Here is a 16,128-nt window from a genome sequence, read left to right as displayed (position 1 = left end):
TTCTTATTAAAAAATATGCAAATTTGCAGTATTTTGTGAGAGACCGGACCATATAACCTTTGTAAAAGGTAGAATATTACATCTATTATATTAATATTACATACCAATCAGCTTGATAATACGGAAACAAACTCATCCCTGTGATTTCATTCAAATTACATGAAATGCAACAAAGGGATTAAGTTAACAGTGAGACCAACAAGCCCATCCCCCACCAACCCAATCGGTCTACAACGTTTTTTTGTTGTTTTTTTGCGAGGTTAGAGAAGGTGAGTCGTATGACAATGTACACACTCAGCCAAAAGGGTTTTTTTAAAGCAAGAACAAGCAGTGTTTACTTTGGCCTTTGAATCATGTACAGTATTTGGACCTGCAAGCACATGTGGAACACCTCACACGCCTCACTTGCTTTCCTCTGATGGTCTCGTGCCAAACACCATCAGTCACATGATCCACCAGCTGCTCTTCTTCAACGCACCAGGTGGAACACTAAACAGAAGAGCTCTACTGGAGGGAGACCGATCAAACCTAATAACTGACTTCTTTGTCTGTCTGTTTTGATAAAGTGTCACTACATCTTGGACTGAGCAGACATGTGCTGCTTAGTTTTTCTTCGCGGGCCACGAATCCAAGAGTTGATTTATTCAATTCCAACACTGAAGCGCCATTTAATTAGAAATGGCAGAGCAAAGGCTGCATGGCGACAAGCAGAATGACATCACCTTGGACGGCAAAAGACGGGGTGTTTTTCCACCCGCCGCTCTGGCAAAGCAACCCAATTACAAAACAAAGTTTTAGCCTTTTTTATTTCTTGTAAAAAATATCCCCTTATCAACGACAGTTTTGAGTAGTTGTGTCAGATGGAAAACAAATTCCACAACACTGACCAGTAGCTCCATCACAACCGTTCAAGAAAGTTGAACCTCTCTCAAAAAGTAAAAAAGAAGAAAATAATAGACTAAACTAACTCCTAAAATTACCACATTGGACATGGTAACACAGGTGGAGGAAAGTGGAACATTTTGGAACACGTCATAGCCACCATTCTTGTTGTGAGACAGTCCTCGTCAACAGTTTGCGTTGATCACATATTGATCTGCTTTGCAGTTCAGTCCAGTGGCAACGTTCCGTGCATGCGCTCTTCTTCTTCTTTCTCAACCAGGGGCCACGCTCAGAATTTCAGACTGAATCCAGGTCCGACTGCAGATGCTCCCTGATTGCTGGTGGTCAGGTGAAAGCCCGTGTCTTTTAGGTCGTCATCCCCCTGCAGACAGATGAACCAGAAGGTTAAGTATTGGGGGGGCGGGACTGGTGGTGCCTTGAAATTTGACAAATTTGTTCCATGACCACGCTTGTAACTCAAAACTGGCACAAAAAAAATAAATAAAACGGCCCTGGCATTTTGACTTGGGCGCATCGGCCTGGTCTGGCCTGGCCCAGCCCGACTCCTGCCTAACATGTAGTTCTGCCAATGATGTTTACTGATGACCCTAACCACAGCAAGACACCCTGCCGTACTTAGTTAATTAGTATATATATTTTTTACACTTGTTAAAATGTGTGTAGTTAATAAAGGATTTTATGATGGCACAAGTATGACCCTGGAACAGATTTTCTTTCAAAGGGTCAACCCCAAAAATGTCTTTACAGTTTTAACTTGTATTTGCACCCAGTAGTCTAAACACAGCATTCTGATGAATTTTTATTTGTGGTATATGAATAAAGGGGGAAAAAATAAACCCATTTTTAGCCTTCGCAGGGGCTACCAGTTTCTGTGTTTGGTCATGTTAAGTTCACAAGTTGAGTCAAGACTGGTCATTACCTGAGCCCTGAGCAACTGTGACGTAATTTTCAGTCGACAGTAAGTAGCAAAATGGCTGACACTTGAGATGGATAAAAAAGGGTAGATTTTTCTGCTATTCATATTCTACAAACGCTATATTAATCAGAATGAGTGTTTAGACGAGTAGAGGCACATACAACTTTTGTAAAGAAAGATTTTGGTTTGACTTCCCTTTAAGGGTAAATTGTTTTGCAATCGGAAAAAATCGGACCTTAACGCACCTAGTAAGAATGACGTTTGACCTTAGAGGTTCCACTGTATTTTGATTATAACAGAAATTGATCAGTTCTATAATCATTCTTCTTATTACAAGACATTCTTTTGAAGCTTCTATTACAAAAGGTACAATTGCGATATTGGAAATTGAACTTCCTTGTGGGTAGTACCACTGCTGAAAACATTAAGCGCGTCAGGCTGCGCATCATGGAAAACACGAGGAGGAACTAGGCAAGACACAAAGCAGAGGCTTGTCGGCCTTTAATCTATTTAACACAGGCAGCCTTCGGAAAGCCTACTCGCTTTATGTAATGGAGAAAGTGCAACTTAATGGCCTTACCAGTTGACTGTAGCCCAGGCCTCCCTCGGGCGGCCGAGGGCTGGTGCCTCTCTTTACCCTCTGTTGCTCACTCTTGGCCGGCCACGTGGGGAACATAGACGGGTCGATGGGCAGCGGCGTCTCGCGGAAATACTCGTGCTTGAGCGCCTCGTCCGACAGGATCCTCTTAGCGGGACAGTAGGTAAGGAATCTGGAAGACCATCAACAGTCACGTCATGAGGAGATGCCGACCAGGGCATCCCATTATTACCCTCTTATTGTCAGTACAGTCCTCTTTGTGGCCTGAAGAAAAACAACACAAGCTAAGGCGTACCACGTTCATGCAGACGCTCACTCAATAAAACACTGCCATAGAAACAGGAGCTCAGAACAGAAAGACTGCAAGCGGACACTTGTATGAAGCTAAAGTAACCAAAAAGTGTAGTCAGGTATCTTGATGATGAAGTGCATCTACCTCTAGAGAAAATGCAAAAGATGCTTTTATTCATTATAAGGGCTCAATTTGATCTTCACTCAAGACCGCTTTAGAACCCTAGCTCCGCCCCTGGACGTCATGGTAACAAAAGCAGTACTGTACTCGCCATTTGGCTCCACTGTAAAGTGGGGCAGGGTGAGCAGTGGCTCTTTTACTTGAGATAGCCTGAACTAAGCAACACTAGTACATTTGTATTCATACATGGAGGGGGGGAAATGTCTGACCTCACCTCATAAACCTTACATGCACCTGAGTAGGAGCCATGTCAGTGTCACATTTTGTTAACTCGGATGAAAATCCTAATCTGTGCTCGAGCGGCAACAAAGGTGGTTTAAGTAATTAAGTGTTGCTTCACTTGTCCTGCCACAGTTTTGTTTTATAACTGATATGTCTTGTGTTAATGGCTACATTTACTGCAAGTGAAATGTCAAAAATGACAAGTTGTCACTCTAAAAAGTATGTGTATTTATGTGAAACCTATGGCATGTTCAAGTTTGTTATTTATTTATTTTACTTTATTTGTTGTTTTGTAAAACCAACCAGAGCATTTGAGCCTTTGAGTTTAAATATACTGTCTTGCCTATTTTGGTGACCCAATAAGGTCTGAATGAGATGAGACCATATCGGTTTCAGACACACACTTGATGCTGACTTGACAAAACAGTCCCAAATGAGATGTAATGACAAATGTGGACCAGGTCGCAAAACGCAATCTTGTGTGCTTGTCGCTTTTCACGGAGCTGCGCACACAATTCTTTCCTTATGAAGCACTATTGTACTGTAAATGTTGATGGAAATACTGCTCTGGAGGTTCTTTACATCAGGGTGGGAATACTTCAGTTTGGAGATTCTGTTAACGCTTGAATGTTAACTTGTGATTGAACCCAACTCCCTATCAAAGTATTTCTTGGACTTTAAAAGTCTGCATTCGCCACTGGCACCAGTGTGCGATCTAGTTGCCAACATATACCTTTCAACATTTATTCAGCAGTTTTTTTGACTCTTTGCGAACAAGAATTTATTTTTATTTTTTTTAATCATTGACCTCACATGGACTGAATCTCTCCTGGCTGTCTTTGTAACGGCTGGGAAGGGAGCCCAAAATATCCAGTGAACTACGATCCTCAGACTGCACGGTGCAGGTTTGTCTTTTACAGGTGCATGCAATGTCTCTGTGGGTGGGTGTAAAGATCTGGGAATGTCTCTCTTCCTTTGCAGCTGCTCAACAACATGACTTCCCCAGATGCAGTGCTCTTGGGGCCAAAAAGGTCCCTTATCAAGTATATGTTTGCACAAACATTTCCTGCTAGTATGGAGCGTCACCATGGTGAGTGTATCTGCGAAACAGAACATGAGGATGGAGCAGAGGCATGCTGATGAATCACCGGGCCACTACTGTTGTCATGTTTTAAGTGAGGCGGCCAGAAAAGCACGGAGCGAATAAAAAGTCCTGGAGCCACCGAAGGAAAGAGCAACGTAAGAATGCATTGATGTGAGGGAGCTTTTTTCCACTGCCGAATCCTGCTGATTGTAACTGACGTATTTGTTTGATATTTGCCTGTGGCTCACATCTGATTTCGGTATTCTGTCAGCAACGACTACACCACTGTCAGTGAAGGTTCGACTTCACGTCATCATGTAAAACTACCACATATGTATGATATTTTTCATCGTGTTTGACCATAATATAAGTCCAAACTTACACTTCCACAGCGAGTCAGAGAGCAGTGTGTTGGTTTGGGGCACAGTGCTGCCTTCAAAATGGGGAAAACAAAGAGCTTTAAAATAACTCACTTGTTCATTAAGTCGAAGCCCTGGTCCGATAGCAGCGCACCAAAGCGCTTTCGCAGGTTATTGTAGGCATACTCTGTGAAAGACATCTTCTTCACAGCAGGAAGCTCGTTGTAGCCTGGCCAGATTTTCTCACTGGGTGACCCCAGATCCTAAAGACCACACAAACAACACATGGCTCTCTTATTAAAAGGGCTGATGGATATTTCCACTCAAGCAGACGTGCTCAAAAGCTTCATCACAGGTAATGACTGTAGGATAATTTGAGAGGCCTGAATCAGTCCAAACTCATTCTGACAACTAGGGTGGCCGTTATGGTTTCTTCCCTGGGGCTGCTTAAATCCAGCAGCTCCACCCTGTGGCGCACTGCAGAGCTGCACCATGAGCTCACCTACTGTGACACGTAGTTGCAAAATTTACTGGCTCTAAACACCTTAACGGTGATGATAATTCAGAACATTTACCTTGAATATCTTATTAATTTGGTCAATTTCAGATTTTCCAGGAAAAAGAGGTTTCTGGGTGAGGAGCTCTCCAAATATGCAGCCCACAGACCACATGTCGACAGCTGTGGAGTACTCCTGCAGGAAGGAGAAAAAACTCAGTGGCAGTCCATAAAAACATAACGCAGACAGTCTGCCTGGCACGTTTCTACCTCGGTCTGTCTCGCCTGTGAAAGTGGATGTGCTGTGACGACCGCTGGACCTTTTCCACGTGTAAATCATCTTGTGTAAAAGTCAAAATTGGGTTTCCATAAGCTAAGTGATTTGCAGATGTTGGTTTATATTTGGAAATATATTTTGCGGGTAAAAATATCAGTGGTGACGACATGATCCCTTGGTTATAAAGTGCAGTAGTATTTGCAGTGTAGCGTAAGTGGCTGCTGTGCATGCGGCTGGTGAAGATGCACTTTTACCTTGGCTCCAAGCAGCAGCTCGGGTGATCTGTACCACAAGGTCACCACGACAGGAGTGTAGGGCTTCAGGGGGGAACCATACTCACGGGCTAAACCAAAGTCACCGACCTACAGTAAACAATATCATTAACAAACTTTTTTTTTCTTCTGTCTTTTAACCCAAACATACTCTATGTAGTACTGCTACAGAACAAAACAGTGTGCTTCATAAAAGCCAACCCACCTTAAGAATGCCCTTGTGACTAAGCAGCAGGTTGGATGTCTTCAGGTCCCGGTGGAGAATCCAGTTATCGTGGAGATGACGGACTCCCCGAAGCAGCTGAATCATCAGCGTCTTGACTTCTCCTGCAAGACGGTTGAACGGCGCCGTTTCAGCAGGTAGCGAATGTGGTATGCATCATTTATAATCATCAAGACGATTCATCACCTGGCAGGAAAGGCTGCTTCATTGTTTCCATCAGACTCTTGAGGTCATGCTCAACGTAGTTCATCACAATGTAGATCTTGTCCATGTTGCTTCCAACAACAATTTCCTACAACATGTTTTAAACACTTTAAAAGGGACTGCATGACTTTGAAAAAGTATTCATAAAAATAAAAAAAACTCAGTGTCTCACCCTCACTGTCACAATGTTGGGGTGCTGAGCTTTCAATATAGTATTAATTTCTCGCAAAGACGTGATAGGGAAGCCTTCCTTCTCCTTCTCCATCTTAAGCCTTTTTAATGCCACGATTTCATCTGTAAACGTGAGCGCAGCATATATTTCATCAGTCGACACATCTGAGCTGCCACGTCAACAGCCAGTGTGCCCACATCCTATCTACTCCCTTACCGGTCTTTTTGTCCTTGGCTCTGTACACCACACCATACGTGCCCTCCTCAATTCGGTTCAGACACTGGAATTCCTCCACACTGCGACAACCCTTAAAAACAACAACATAATTCACATTACGAACAGCTCGACACGCATGCAGAACATTATCTATTTGGTATTAGGGCTGAAAAATGTATTCAAAATAATTTGCATTGTAGTACATAGCATTCATGCATAATAAACCTGATATTGTTTACCGTAATGCAGAGTCATTTATTGCTTGTGTTTGTTAACCCATTAAGGACGGAAGCGTGTGACCGCGCTTCTCCCTTTAAACCTGGGAGAGCGGATGTCATTTTGTTTTGTTTTAACAGACTCTTGGTCTCGTAGCCGACTAAATGAATCTGAATATACAAGAGAGGGTGACGTGGGCCTCGTAGCATGTTCTGCAATTTTGTTTGAGCGTTTGTGGTTGATGCAGATTCGCGGGAGTTATTAAATAAATGACGCAGGAGGAATTCGCATCAGTGTAACGAGTCGACAGAGACATATTGTTAAGAAATATGTTTGTAGACAATGAGGATGTTGAGAATTTTGACAGCTTTGTAACAGAATGGACGACGAATAATTACCACTCAATCCCCCGAGGTTATTACAACTGCGCTACAGTGGTGAAGATAAATATATTTGGAGTTATATACCCGCAGATGCGACATTTGTTTGTTAATTTAAAAATATATATATATTGAAGGTTTATAATAATAAACTTTGTTTATGTGAACGCGACAGATGTAAGCTCTGAATTTTTTTTGTTATGTTTCTATATGCGCCAGGAGCTGAGATATCAATAATTTTTAATTTTTTGTTAAATTTCCAGGAAAACTTCAGGTTTTCGGGCTTTTAGAGGCATGTTTTGCCAGCCGCTTTAGGCCTTACTGGGTTAAGGTAAGAAGACCTTGAAACATTTTTGTATATTAAATCACAATTGCAATATTGGGTGTGTGGGGTGTGTGTGTGTGTTTGTGTGGGGGGGGGGGGGGGGGGGGGCGTTACAATTACAGTAATTTCTGGACTATAAGGCACACCTGACTGTAAACCGTGCTAGCTAAATTTGGGGAATACTCTCGAGTTTGTTACACATATAAGCCGCACCTGACTGTAAACCGCAGGTGTTTTAATGTTACCGCACCGGGTTCCCGCTACTTTCTTTTCCATAATTCTTATTTTCCTTTCGGCTTTTCCCTTCAGGGGTCGCCACAACGAATCAGCTGCCTCCATCTAACCCTGTCCTCTGCATCCTTTGCTCTCACACCAACTAACTTCATGTCCTATTTAACTACATCCATAAACCTCCTCTTTGGTCTTCTTCTAGACCTCCTGCCTGACATTTTGGAAACTCAGCATCCTTCTGACAATATACTCACTATCTCTCCTCTGGACATGTCCAAACCATCTCAGTCTGGCCTCTCTGACTTTATCTCCAAAGCCTCTAACATGTGCTGTCCCTCTGATGTACTCATTCCTGATTCTATCCATCCTGGTCACCTCCAAAGAGAACCTCAGCATCTTCATCTCTGCCACCTCCAGCTCTGCCTCCTGTCTTTTCCTCAGTGGCACTGATTCCAGACCAAACAACATTGCTGGTCTCACCACAGTTTTTATAAATCTTTCCTTTCATTTGAGCTAAAACTCTTCTAGAAATCACACCTGACACTTTTCTCCACCCGTTCCAGCCAACCTGCACACGCTTCTTCACTTCTTTTCCACACTCTCCATTGCTCTGGACTGTTGACCCTAAATACTTAAACTCCTCCACCTTCTTGGTCTCTTCTCCCGGTAACCTCACTCTTCCACTTGGGTCCCTCCCATTCACACACAGATACTCCGTATTGCTACGGCTAACCTTCATTCCACTCCTTTCCAGGGCAAACCTCCACGCCTCTAGCTTCTCCTCCACCTGTTTGTTCTGCCTGACGCTCTTGTGCTTTGTGATCAGATGGATAAGCCGCAACTTTGTATTAGCCGCAGGGTCGAATGCAAGTGAAAAAAGTAGCGGTTTGGAGTCCAGAAATTACCTTACAAAATGTTCAACCCTATTTGGTACACTTTCAAATGTAATAAACGCTCAACATGGTCAGAATACTAAACATAAAAACAAGTATATACAGTACAATTAATTTGTTGAATAGTTTAATAAGTATTGTTTTATGTCTGTCGACATGGTGTTGCTTTCCCTTGTTTGTGTTCAAAATATTTGTTGCTTAAAGGGTTATGACATCGCGACTATAGATCCTGTTTGCTAACCCATAGGCAAGATTGTGTGGTCGTTTTACATTCACGTGTAATTCTCTTTTTGTTGAGTCGGACAAACCTCTTTTTCGAAAAACAAATTCCCTATCTACCAAACTGCTAATTGTTGTGAAGTGATTCTGCTCTTAAATTTCTGCTCACAAAGCCCCCAAAAAACAGCTGAGTGGCTCAGATCCCAGGAAAATTTGGAAGTTGTGTTCCTTGAAAGTCAAGGCACCACTCTAACTCAGCATTTCAAAGGAAAATAAAATGATGTTATCAATCCATTTCAGAAAAATATGGTATACAATTATACTGCATTAAAATCTACATTATACACAAATATTTTAAGGTTTATTTGGCTATATGTGAATGCAAATAATTAAGGTAGAGCATCTATTAGAGAGGAAATATGTTAATAGTCTAACATTAACATATCTGTGATGTGTTGATATGCACCTGTAAAGCAGGCAAATATTTGGGCAGCTCCTTCTTGAGCTCCACCGGTGAAATCGGGGGGGAGTCAGGAATATAGTTTCCTTCCGGTGTTGGGGAGCGTGAATGAGTCTGCGACTGAGGCGTAAGGTCACCATCCCCTGCGTCTTCTTCCTCCTCATCCTCCATATCCTCACCACTTTCCTCTGTGTCGTGGTCGAACCGCGATTCTGGTACTGTTGGATGAAGGTTGAAGATGAGGACCATGTTCAATTTTCATCAAAGACTGAGGCCTTATTATTCTGCACCTGAATCATGCTCTATAACATAACCATGTACTAAGAATTACAGCTTGAAGAGAGGTTTGGGAGTTAAACTACTTTTTAACTGAAATATGCAGCATCACAACAGCGTTTTCCAAACTGAGGCAAGTAAAATCGTCTGCGGTAAAAGAATGAATCTGAAATTGATTACAGGCGTCTCTTGCTATGCTCAAAAACATTCAGTGGTCTGCCTTCTCGTTTACATTTGGATCACAGATGTGCCCGCAGCAACGAGTCCTCGAAAGGTATTTCAAAAACCCTCATGTGGTTCATGTTAAGCACATTTTGTTATTCAAATGTAATTTATTAAATGACTGACCACTCCAATCTAATAAATGATGACTATCAAGTCTGATGTACAAAACAATAGCGCAGAATATCCAGAACAGAATAAATAAGGCCTAAAATCTGAAAAACATCAGTGGTTGACCTGCAGGTATATGATTTCCATTTTCCTGCTCCTCTTCAAAGTCCTCCTCTGACTGCTCCTCCTCACTCACTTCTTCTGTAAAAGGGAGGCCCCAATGTTAAGTCTAACACTTTTCAGTTATAGTACCTTGTACCCTATTACATTGATTACCTGCACTCTGCTCAGACCTCTCTGAGCCAGAGACCGAGACTGACTCTCCTTCCTCCTCCCCCTCCTCTTCTTCCTCCTCCTCCTCGTCCTCCTCCTCTCCTTCTTCTTCTTCTTCTTCACCATCAGTCTTGCTGCTGGACTCCTCTTCCTCCCCGTCTTCCTCCTCAGAACCAGATCTTGATACTAGATAGAGATGTGTGAATGAATAAGGCGCCTTATATTTTCCTGCTGATCACCTGAAGTGAGCATGTTTACTTTTGTTCTTGCTATGATCATCTCTTACCCCCGGAAGACTCAGCAGAGCTGGTTTTCCTTTCACTGTCACTGATGTCTTGGAGGTCTGAAAGTAGGTCTTGGAGGTCAGGTCTCTCCTCCTTTGTTGCTGCAAAACACAAGTTATGCAATTAAAAAAAAGAAAGAAAGAAAGAAAGAAAAAAGGCTCATGACAGCATCTCTATGATACAGCATGAAAGGAAGTGTTGATATTGTGCCACAAACTCACTAAGTTTCTGTAGTTCGGGTTCCGTTTTCTCCCGAGGAGCGAGAGCAGGACTGCGACTGCGGTGACTTTGCTTCGGTTTCTCACCATACTCGTCTGGTAATAGTCGGTGATGTGAAGGCACTGTGGACCAAAGAGTTTGGTTTTATTTGTGACTGAATGTGAAGTGCTCTAGTTGTACTTCTACAATGTTGCATTATGTCAATTGACAAATTGATTCACTGATTACCGTACTTTTATTGATTTAAAACCATATATTAAAAAATATTTTTTGCATCGTTTTTTTTGTGTTTCAACAACACAGATATGCTATTACCGTAAAAAAAGAAACATATTTGGTTTACTTGGTTTGAACCACTGCTGCAGTAGACTAATAGCCATATAACAAGGTATCACGTTAAGATACTTTTATTCAAATGTAAAAAATGTAGACAATTCGGATGTGTGTTTTTTTTTTGTTTCTTTTTTTACTTCTTTATGCATTGCTTAGGTTTCGGATTGGGACTCACTCTCTGCAAATACTCAAAATCAAATGACTCAGTTTAGAAAAAAATTGAGACATCTAACAGTTCTACTATAAAACCTTCAAGTGATTGATGAGCCAACCTTGGCTGGTTCAACTACTGACCGTCTCGTCGACCCTCTCGTTCTTTGCGTCGCTCATCGGCCCTCCTCTCTCGGTCCTTCAGCTCTCGCTGCTCTTTCTGCTGCTCGCGCAGTTTTCTGTCACGCTCTCGCTGCCGCTCCTGCTGTTCCAGACGGTCCCTGTTGTCCAAAAAAAACCCAGGAGATTCCAGTCGAGGTCTGTCCGGACAACCAGAAGCCCAGTTTTGTCAATGCAGATTTTGTGTATTAGAAACCTTACGACTAAATCATGCAGCACAAAGTTAGGACTACAAAGATGTTAAACAAGTGACACGTTTAACGTTGTTAAAACGACTGTAAAATTGAGTCTATTGAGCACATTGATAAGCCGCATCTACTAAATAAAAAGAAATTGGCTTCAAATATTTTCACACAAGATTTATAAGCCACACGGCTATTAAGTCATGCTATTTCTTTTAGCCCATCTATATATGTATATCTAAGTGAGTCAAATGGTAAAACCTGTGATACTGTGTTTGAAAGTTCTTTGAAGAACTTTTTTGGCAAATAAAAAAAGAACACTTAGCTAACATTTGCCCAAATGAGAGGCTATCTGCCAAACTAAAAACACAGCATGAGCCGGAGAAGAAAAAAAACACGGCCAAACTTATGGTAAGAAATAAAAAGGTGAGAAACAGCATAAAGTAATACAGAAGTGAAAATACTGCGAGTGACACAATAAAATGGATGAGATAAATAAATAAAATTATGTCACGTTTTCAACATAATAAGAAGCGATTGTTCTTTTGGAAATATTTTACAATAACAGTTAACACTTCAACATGGAGCTCATCGACAAATTTATGAACTGTAAAAAATGTTTTTGGCGAGTTAGAGAGAGAAGAACAGCCAAGAACGTGATAGTCCCAGATCAAATGAGCCACAACCTTGTTTAAGGTGCAGGTATTAATGCTGGGAGAGAAAGTTGTGACTTATACAGTGCCGTGAAAAAGTATTTCCCCTCACTTTCATGTTTAAGATCAAACAAATGTAAAGCTCAAACAAAGATAACCTAAGGCAGTGGTGTCTAAACTCGGTCCCCGAGAACCCGAGTCCTGCAGGTTTGGGATTTTTCTCCTCTCCAGTCAACCTGAAGCTCATCAGCAAGCTCTGCATAAGCCTGATAACGATCCTGTTTATGGATCAGGGAAACATCTAAAACCTGCAGGACTCAGCCCTTGAGGACCAAGTTTGGACACCACTGACCTAAGTAAACATAAAATGCAGTTTTTAAATGGTGATTTGATTTATTAAAAACACTTTTTCATACCGCTGTAGTCTGAACTTTACGGTAAATGCAACAAAATCTTCTCCATCAGGGACTTGTGGTAACTTTCACGGCTCCTAAATAATAATTTTAGCCTGTTGCCTTTTCTACGTTGTGTTCACCTCTCTCTGCGTGAATGAGCTCTGGCCTGCTCCCTTCGTTTCTGCCTCTCCCAGTCTTGCCTGGCCTTGTCTTCTTCCCACTGACGCTTCCTGCGATCTCGCTCCCTCTCTTTATCTTTGGCCCGTACATGCTTCCCTGCTGTAAAGGCAATACGCCATCAATAGATGCAGATGCATATTTAGGGCTTATAAACGGAAGAAATTAAGTTCCTCACCACCCTCAGCCGAGTGGCTGCGATGGCGTCGTTTCTCTTTTCTCTTCTCTTCCTTTCTGTGATGAGATTTCTCTTTCCTTGCAACTTGCTGTGGAGGCTTAATAGCTAGGGAATCGTCTTCCTCTCCTCTGTATTCAAAAATGCAAACAAAATTCAATTGTAAGATATTTCGCATCAACAAGATACCCTTACAGTGAAGATGGTGTCATTTTAATACAACACCACCATAGAATATTTTATGTTATTGCAGTGATTAATTTTACAACCAAATGTTGCAAACAATTGTACCTACCCACGTCTTACAATCCCCACAAATTTTAAAATTTGGAGTTTAACAAATATTGTCTGGAAAAATATGCTTAAATCGATTGATAAAATAATATATTTTGGAGAAACTAACGTTTTAATTAGACAAACTTGGACGTTAAACAGTTTGATGGAAAGTATTGCTTTTGACTTTATGCTGCTGTATTTAGCTGTGTTGCTGATGTCTGGTACAAGCACCTGTCCTCTGTGGAATCTTGACGAGAGTAGGGGGAATTGCGAATTGTTATTTCCATCCTTTGATCCCGTAGTTCTCCTTCCTCCGGGGTCTCTCGTTTGTCTTCCCGAGCATCCGCCTGTGGAACAATGCTTTGGGAAATCTGTGGTAAAGACCAATAAGAATGATTGATTAATTTAAAAAAAAATAACTCAAGCAAACTTGTGAATCCAAAATGACATTGCAGTAAAAATATAAATAAATTTGAACAGCAGACAGTTAACTTAGTTTTCAAAATAGAAAGTGGAAAATATTTGCAAATGGACAATGATGTATAAAAAGGCAACTATTTTTCTGATATGAGCTACATAAAGACGTTAGTCTTTGGATATACTTTACATCGTTAGAGTGCTTGGTATCGGTTCGGTCTTCTAATTCCTTTCTGCGTTTTTTCTCTTGTAGTATTTCTTCGAGAGTTTTAACTTTCCAGGTCTCTTTTTCGTCCCCCATCAGCATCCACTCTCCACCACCTGCATCAAAACAACACACTTCAAGAGATCATCACAAAAGTGGCAAAGAAAAATTGTCATTATTACGGTCCTGATCAAACTAATGAGAGTCTTACTGAAGCAGAACAATGATTTCATTGTAGTAACATTCCATATTAAGGGTGTCCATAAAATCTAGAACAGCGATGGGCAACAGGATGTGACCCTAATTACCAAGAAGAGCACATTAGCATCCGATAGTTGGCAAGAATCCAGGTAACGCTTGGCTCAGCATAACGTACAATGGAACTGACCCGGCGGTGATGGTATTGTATGCGCACACCTAAGTCAGGGTTTCAAGCAAACAAAGTGCACCTTAAACGTAAGTAACAGCAACATGACAGTTCATTGAGACGTACTTTCAAGGAATTTCAGGTAACCATAAACACACTTGAATGATAATGATTACCGTCCATGTGATGAAAAAATGTTAAGCCGTAAATGGTGCAACAAATGCTGAGAACCAACGTTAATGTGAGAAATATAATGAAGCTGCCAAGCTCTCAAATCAAAAGTACACAAACAGCATTTTTTTTCGACATAAAAATCATTGACAGTTTGTTCAAAGTGTATGAGGGGTTACTAAAATGGTCTCTTCCAAAAACATGGACATATTTAACACAGTTAATGGTGTTGCAAACACGTATGGAGGCTTGGACAAGCGGTAGGACAAGGAATATACATCTGGGGGTACCTTCAAAGCAGAATGAACTGCTCTATACTGCAAAGGAAGTGGGCCAAATAATTTGGAGATTTTGAATTAGATGCAGGACATACAAAGTAATATAGTCAACATTTTAAGTGAGGTTTTTTTTGTGTGGAAAGAAATGCACAAAACAAGCTCATGCGCTTTATGTTCATTAAGTGCAAAATTAATTTGATGATCAGTTAGTTGTTGATTAATCAATTAATTGTTGCACCTCTAATACTATTAGTGTAAGTTTTTATTTTTAAAAGGTACAATATTAGCGTGATTTTTTCCTTAATGAAAAACATTACAATTTTGGAGGGGGGAAGGAACAGAGATATTAATCATTTGAGATATTAATATTTTTGAGTTACGTGCATGCGTGGTAACTGAACAAATTAACTCGCATCTCAAAATCACTTATGCGTCATTTTCAATATCGTCACTCTTAAAATAATGACTGAAGTCGTATTTTAACAAAAAAAAATTTTTTGCTGAGAAACAAAAGTTAATGTGAGAAATATACTGAAGCTGCTCTCAAATCAAAAGTACACAAACAGCATTTTTTTTAAACCTCCTTTAGGATGCTGGCCACCTCTGTCGGCTACATGCTTGAAATCAAACTATTGTATATAAACAGTATTTCGTTCAGATTTCCGTATTTTCTGAAAATAAAAAAGAAACCTGGGGAAATGAGTTGCCGTCAATTTTAGCACGTTCACTTAATGTATTCAATCATTGAATATGTTTGCAGTGACTGGCAACTCTCCTGTTATTTTTCTTTAGCATACAACAACTCATTGATTCAAGATGTCAAGCAGCCTAAGGTCTGGTGAACTAGCTCTAACTAATTTATTGAATAACTTTATTATTGTCACATATTTAATTTGTGGAGGTAAAAAAAATATTATAGATAATTCTTCATTCCGAGTAGAACGAGAGGCTCTCGGATAAAGTAACTAACTGAGCGTGCTGTTCAGCAGCGTCGTAAAACGAGGACCGCTTTTATTATTTACCAAGTTACCAGATATCCAGTACCGCAAGTATTTAAGGTTTGTCTTTGAAAACGACAGACTATTTGGGGTTTAGTTCGTAAGAGAGAAAAAACACTAAGTAGACTCACTGCAAACACGTTCAGCTAACGTCAACTAGCTAATCATTGGCACGAGCGACATTTGGCTCAATTACATGAAGCTTACTTATTGTTGGACGAGGAATTATTGCTCATCGAATAGAGGAATTAAACGAGTAAACAACCGTGTTTGCATTCCTGGAATTTACACGCTAGGACACGATACCTTTAGATTTGTAAACGCGCAAGTAGTGCATAACAAACCTGGAATATGGTCCGCAGTACTCTGGTACACCGGAAATCCAAAAACGCTTCTTCTTCGTTTTGTTTAAAAATACATTGCTGACCAACCAGCGAAGTGTGTGAGCGCCCCCATGTGATTTGGAATGTGGACAATTGTCTTTGACAGATTAATAATGTACAAAATACATGCGCAATTTACCTGAACAAATTATGGGGAAAAAACATGTATAATCATCAAATAAATAAATGCACCACACTGTTTTTACAGTACACACCAACATAGTTGGGAAACAGAACCAAAAACCAATCAAAAATGACATACATG

The 16,128-nt window shown here is 40.8% G+C and overlaps 1 protein-coding gene across 4 annotated transcripts; it reads right to left on the bottom strand.

The window, feature by feature from the left end:
• Positions 1–788: 788 nt before the first annotated feature.
• Positions 789–15,877, bottom strand: cdk11b (cyclin dependent kinase 11B). 4 transcript variants are annotated; one of them, XM_086066958.1, is made up of 21 exons: positions 15,688–15,816; positions 13,975–14,083; positions 13,652–13,782; positions 13,276–13,415; positions 12,772–12,899; positions 12,557–12,695; positions 11,151–11,326; positions 10,526–10,645; positions 10,307–10,405; positions 10,024–10,206; positions 9,874–9,948; positions 9,145–9,356; positions 6,415–6,505; positions 6,199–6,320; positions 6,009–6,114; positions 5,805–5,926; positions 5,582–5,689; positions 5,130–5,246; positions 4,669–4,817; positions 2,400–2,589; positions 789–1,264 (listed from the first exon to the last, which is right to left on the bottom strand). In XM_086066958.1, the coding sequence occupies exons 3-21, from the start codon at positions 13,766–13,768 to the stop codon at positions 1,172–1,174; spliced, it is 2,487 nt and encodes an 828-aa protein (XP_085923084.1). In that variant the 5' UTR covers positions 13,769–13,782; positions 13,975–14,083; positions 15,688–15,816; the 3' UTR covers positions 789–1,171. The 4 variants fall into 4 exon arrangements, with proteins under 4 accessions (XP_085923084.1, XP_085923083.1, XP_085923086.1 ...); XM_086066957.1 differs by lacking the exons at positions 13,975–14,083; positions 15,688–15,816 and adding an exon at positions 15,825–15,877; XM_086066960.1 differs by lacking the exons at positions 13,975–14,083; positions 15,688–15,816 and adding an exon at positions 15,825–15,877 and having other exon boundaries at positions 11,151–11,287.
• Positions 15,878–16,128: the final 251 nt, after the last annotated feature.

This window comes from Leptonotus elevatus, chromosome 2 (genome assembly GCF_054856555.1).
Source record: "Leptonotus elevatus isolate MCC_2025b chromosome 2, RoL_Lele_1.0, whole genome shotgun sequence".
In the NCBI taxonomy this organism is placed as follows: Eukaryota; Metazoa; Chordata; class Actinopteri; order Syngnathiformes; family Syngnathidae; genus Leptonotus; species Leptonotus elevatus.
Note: the sequence above shows the minus strand (reverse complement) of the source record. Positions and strands in the feature narration are given on the sequence as shown.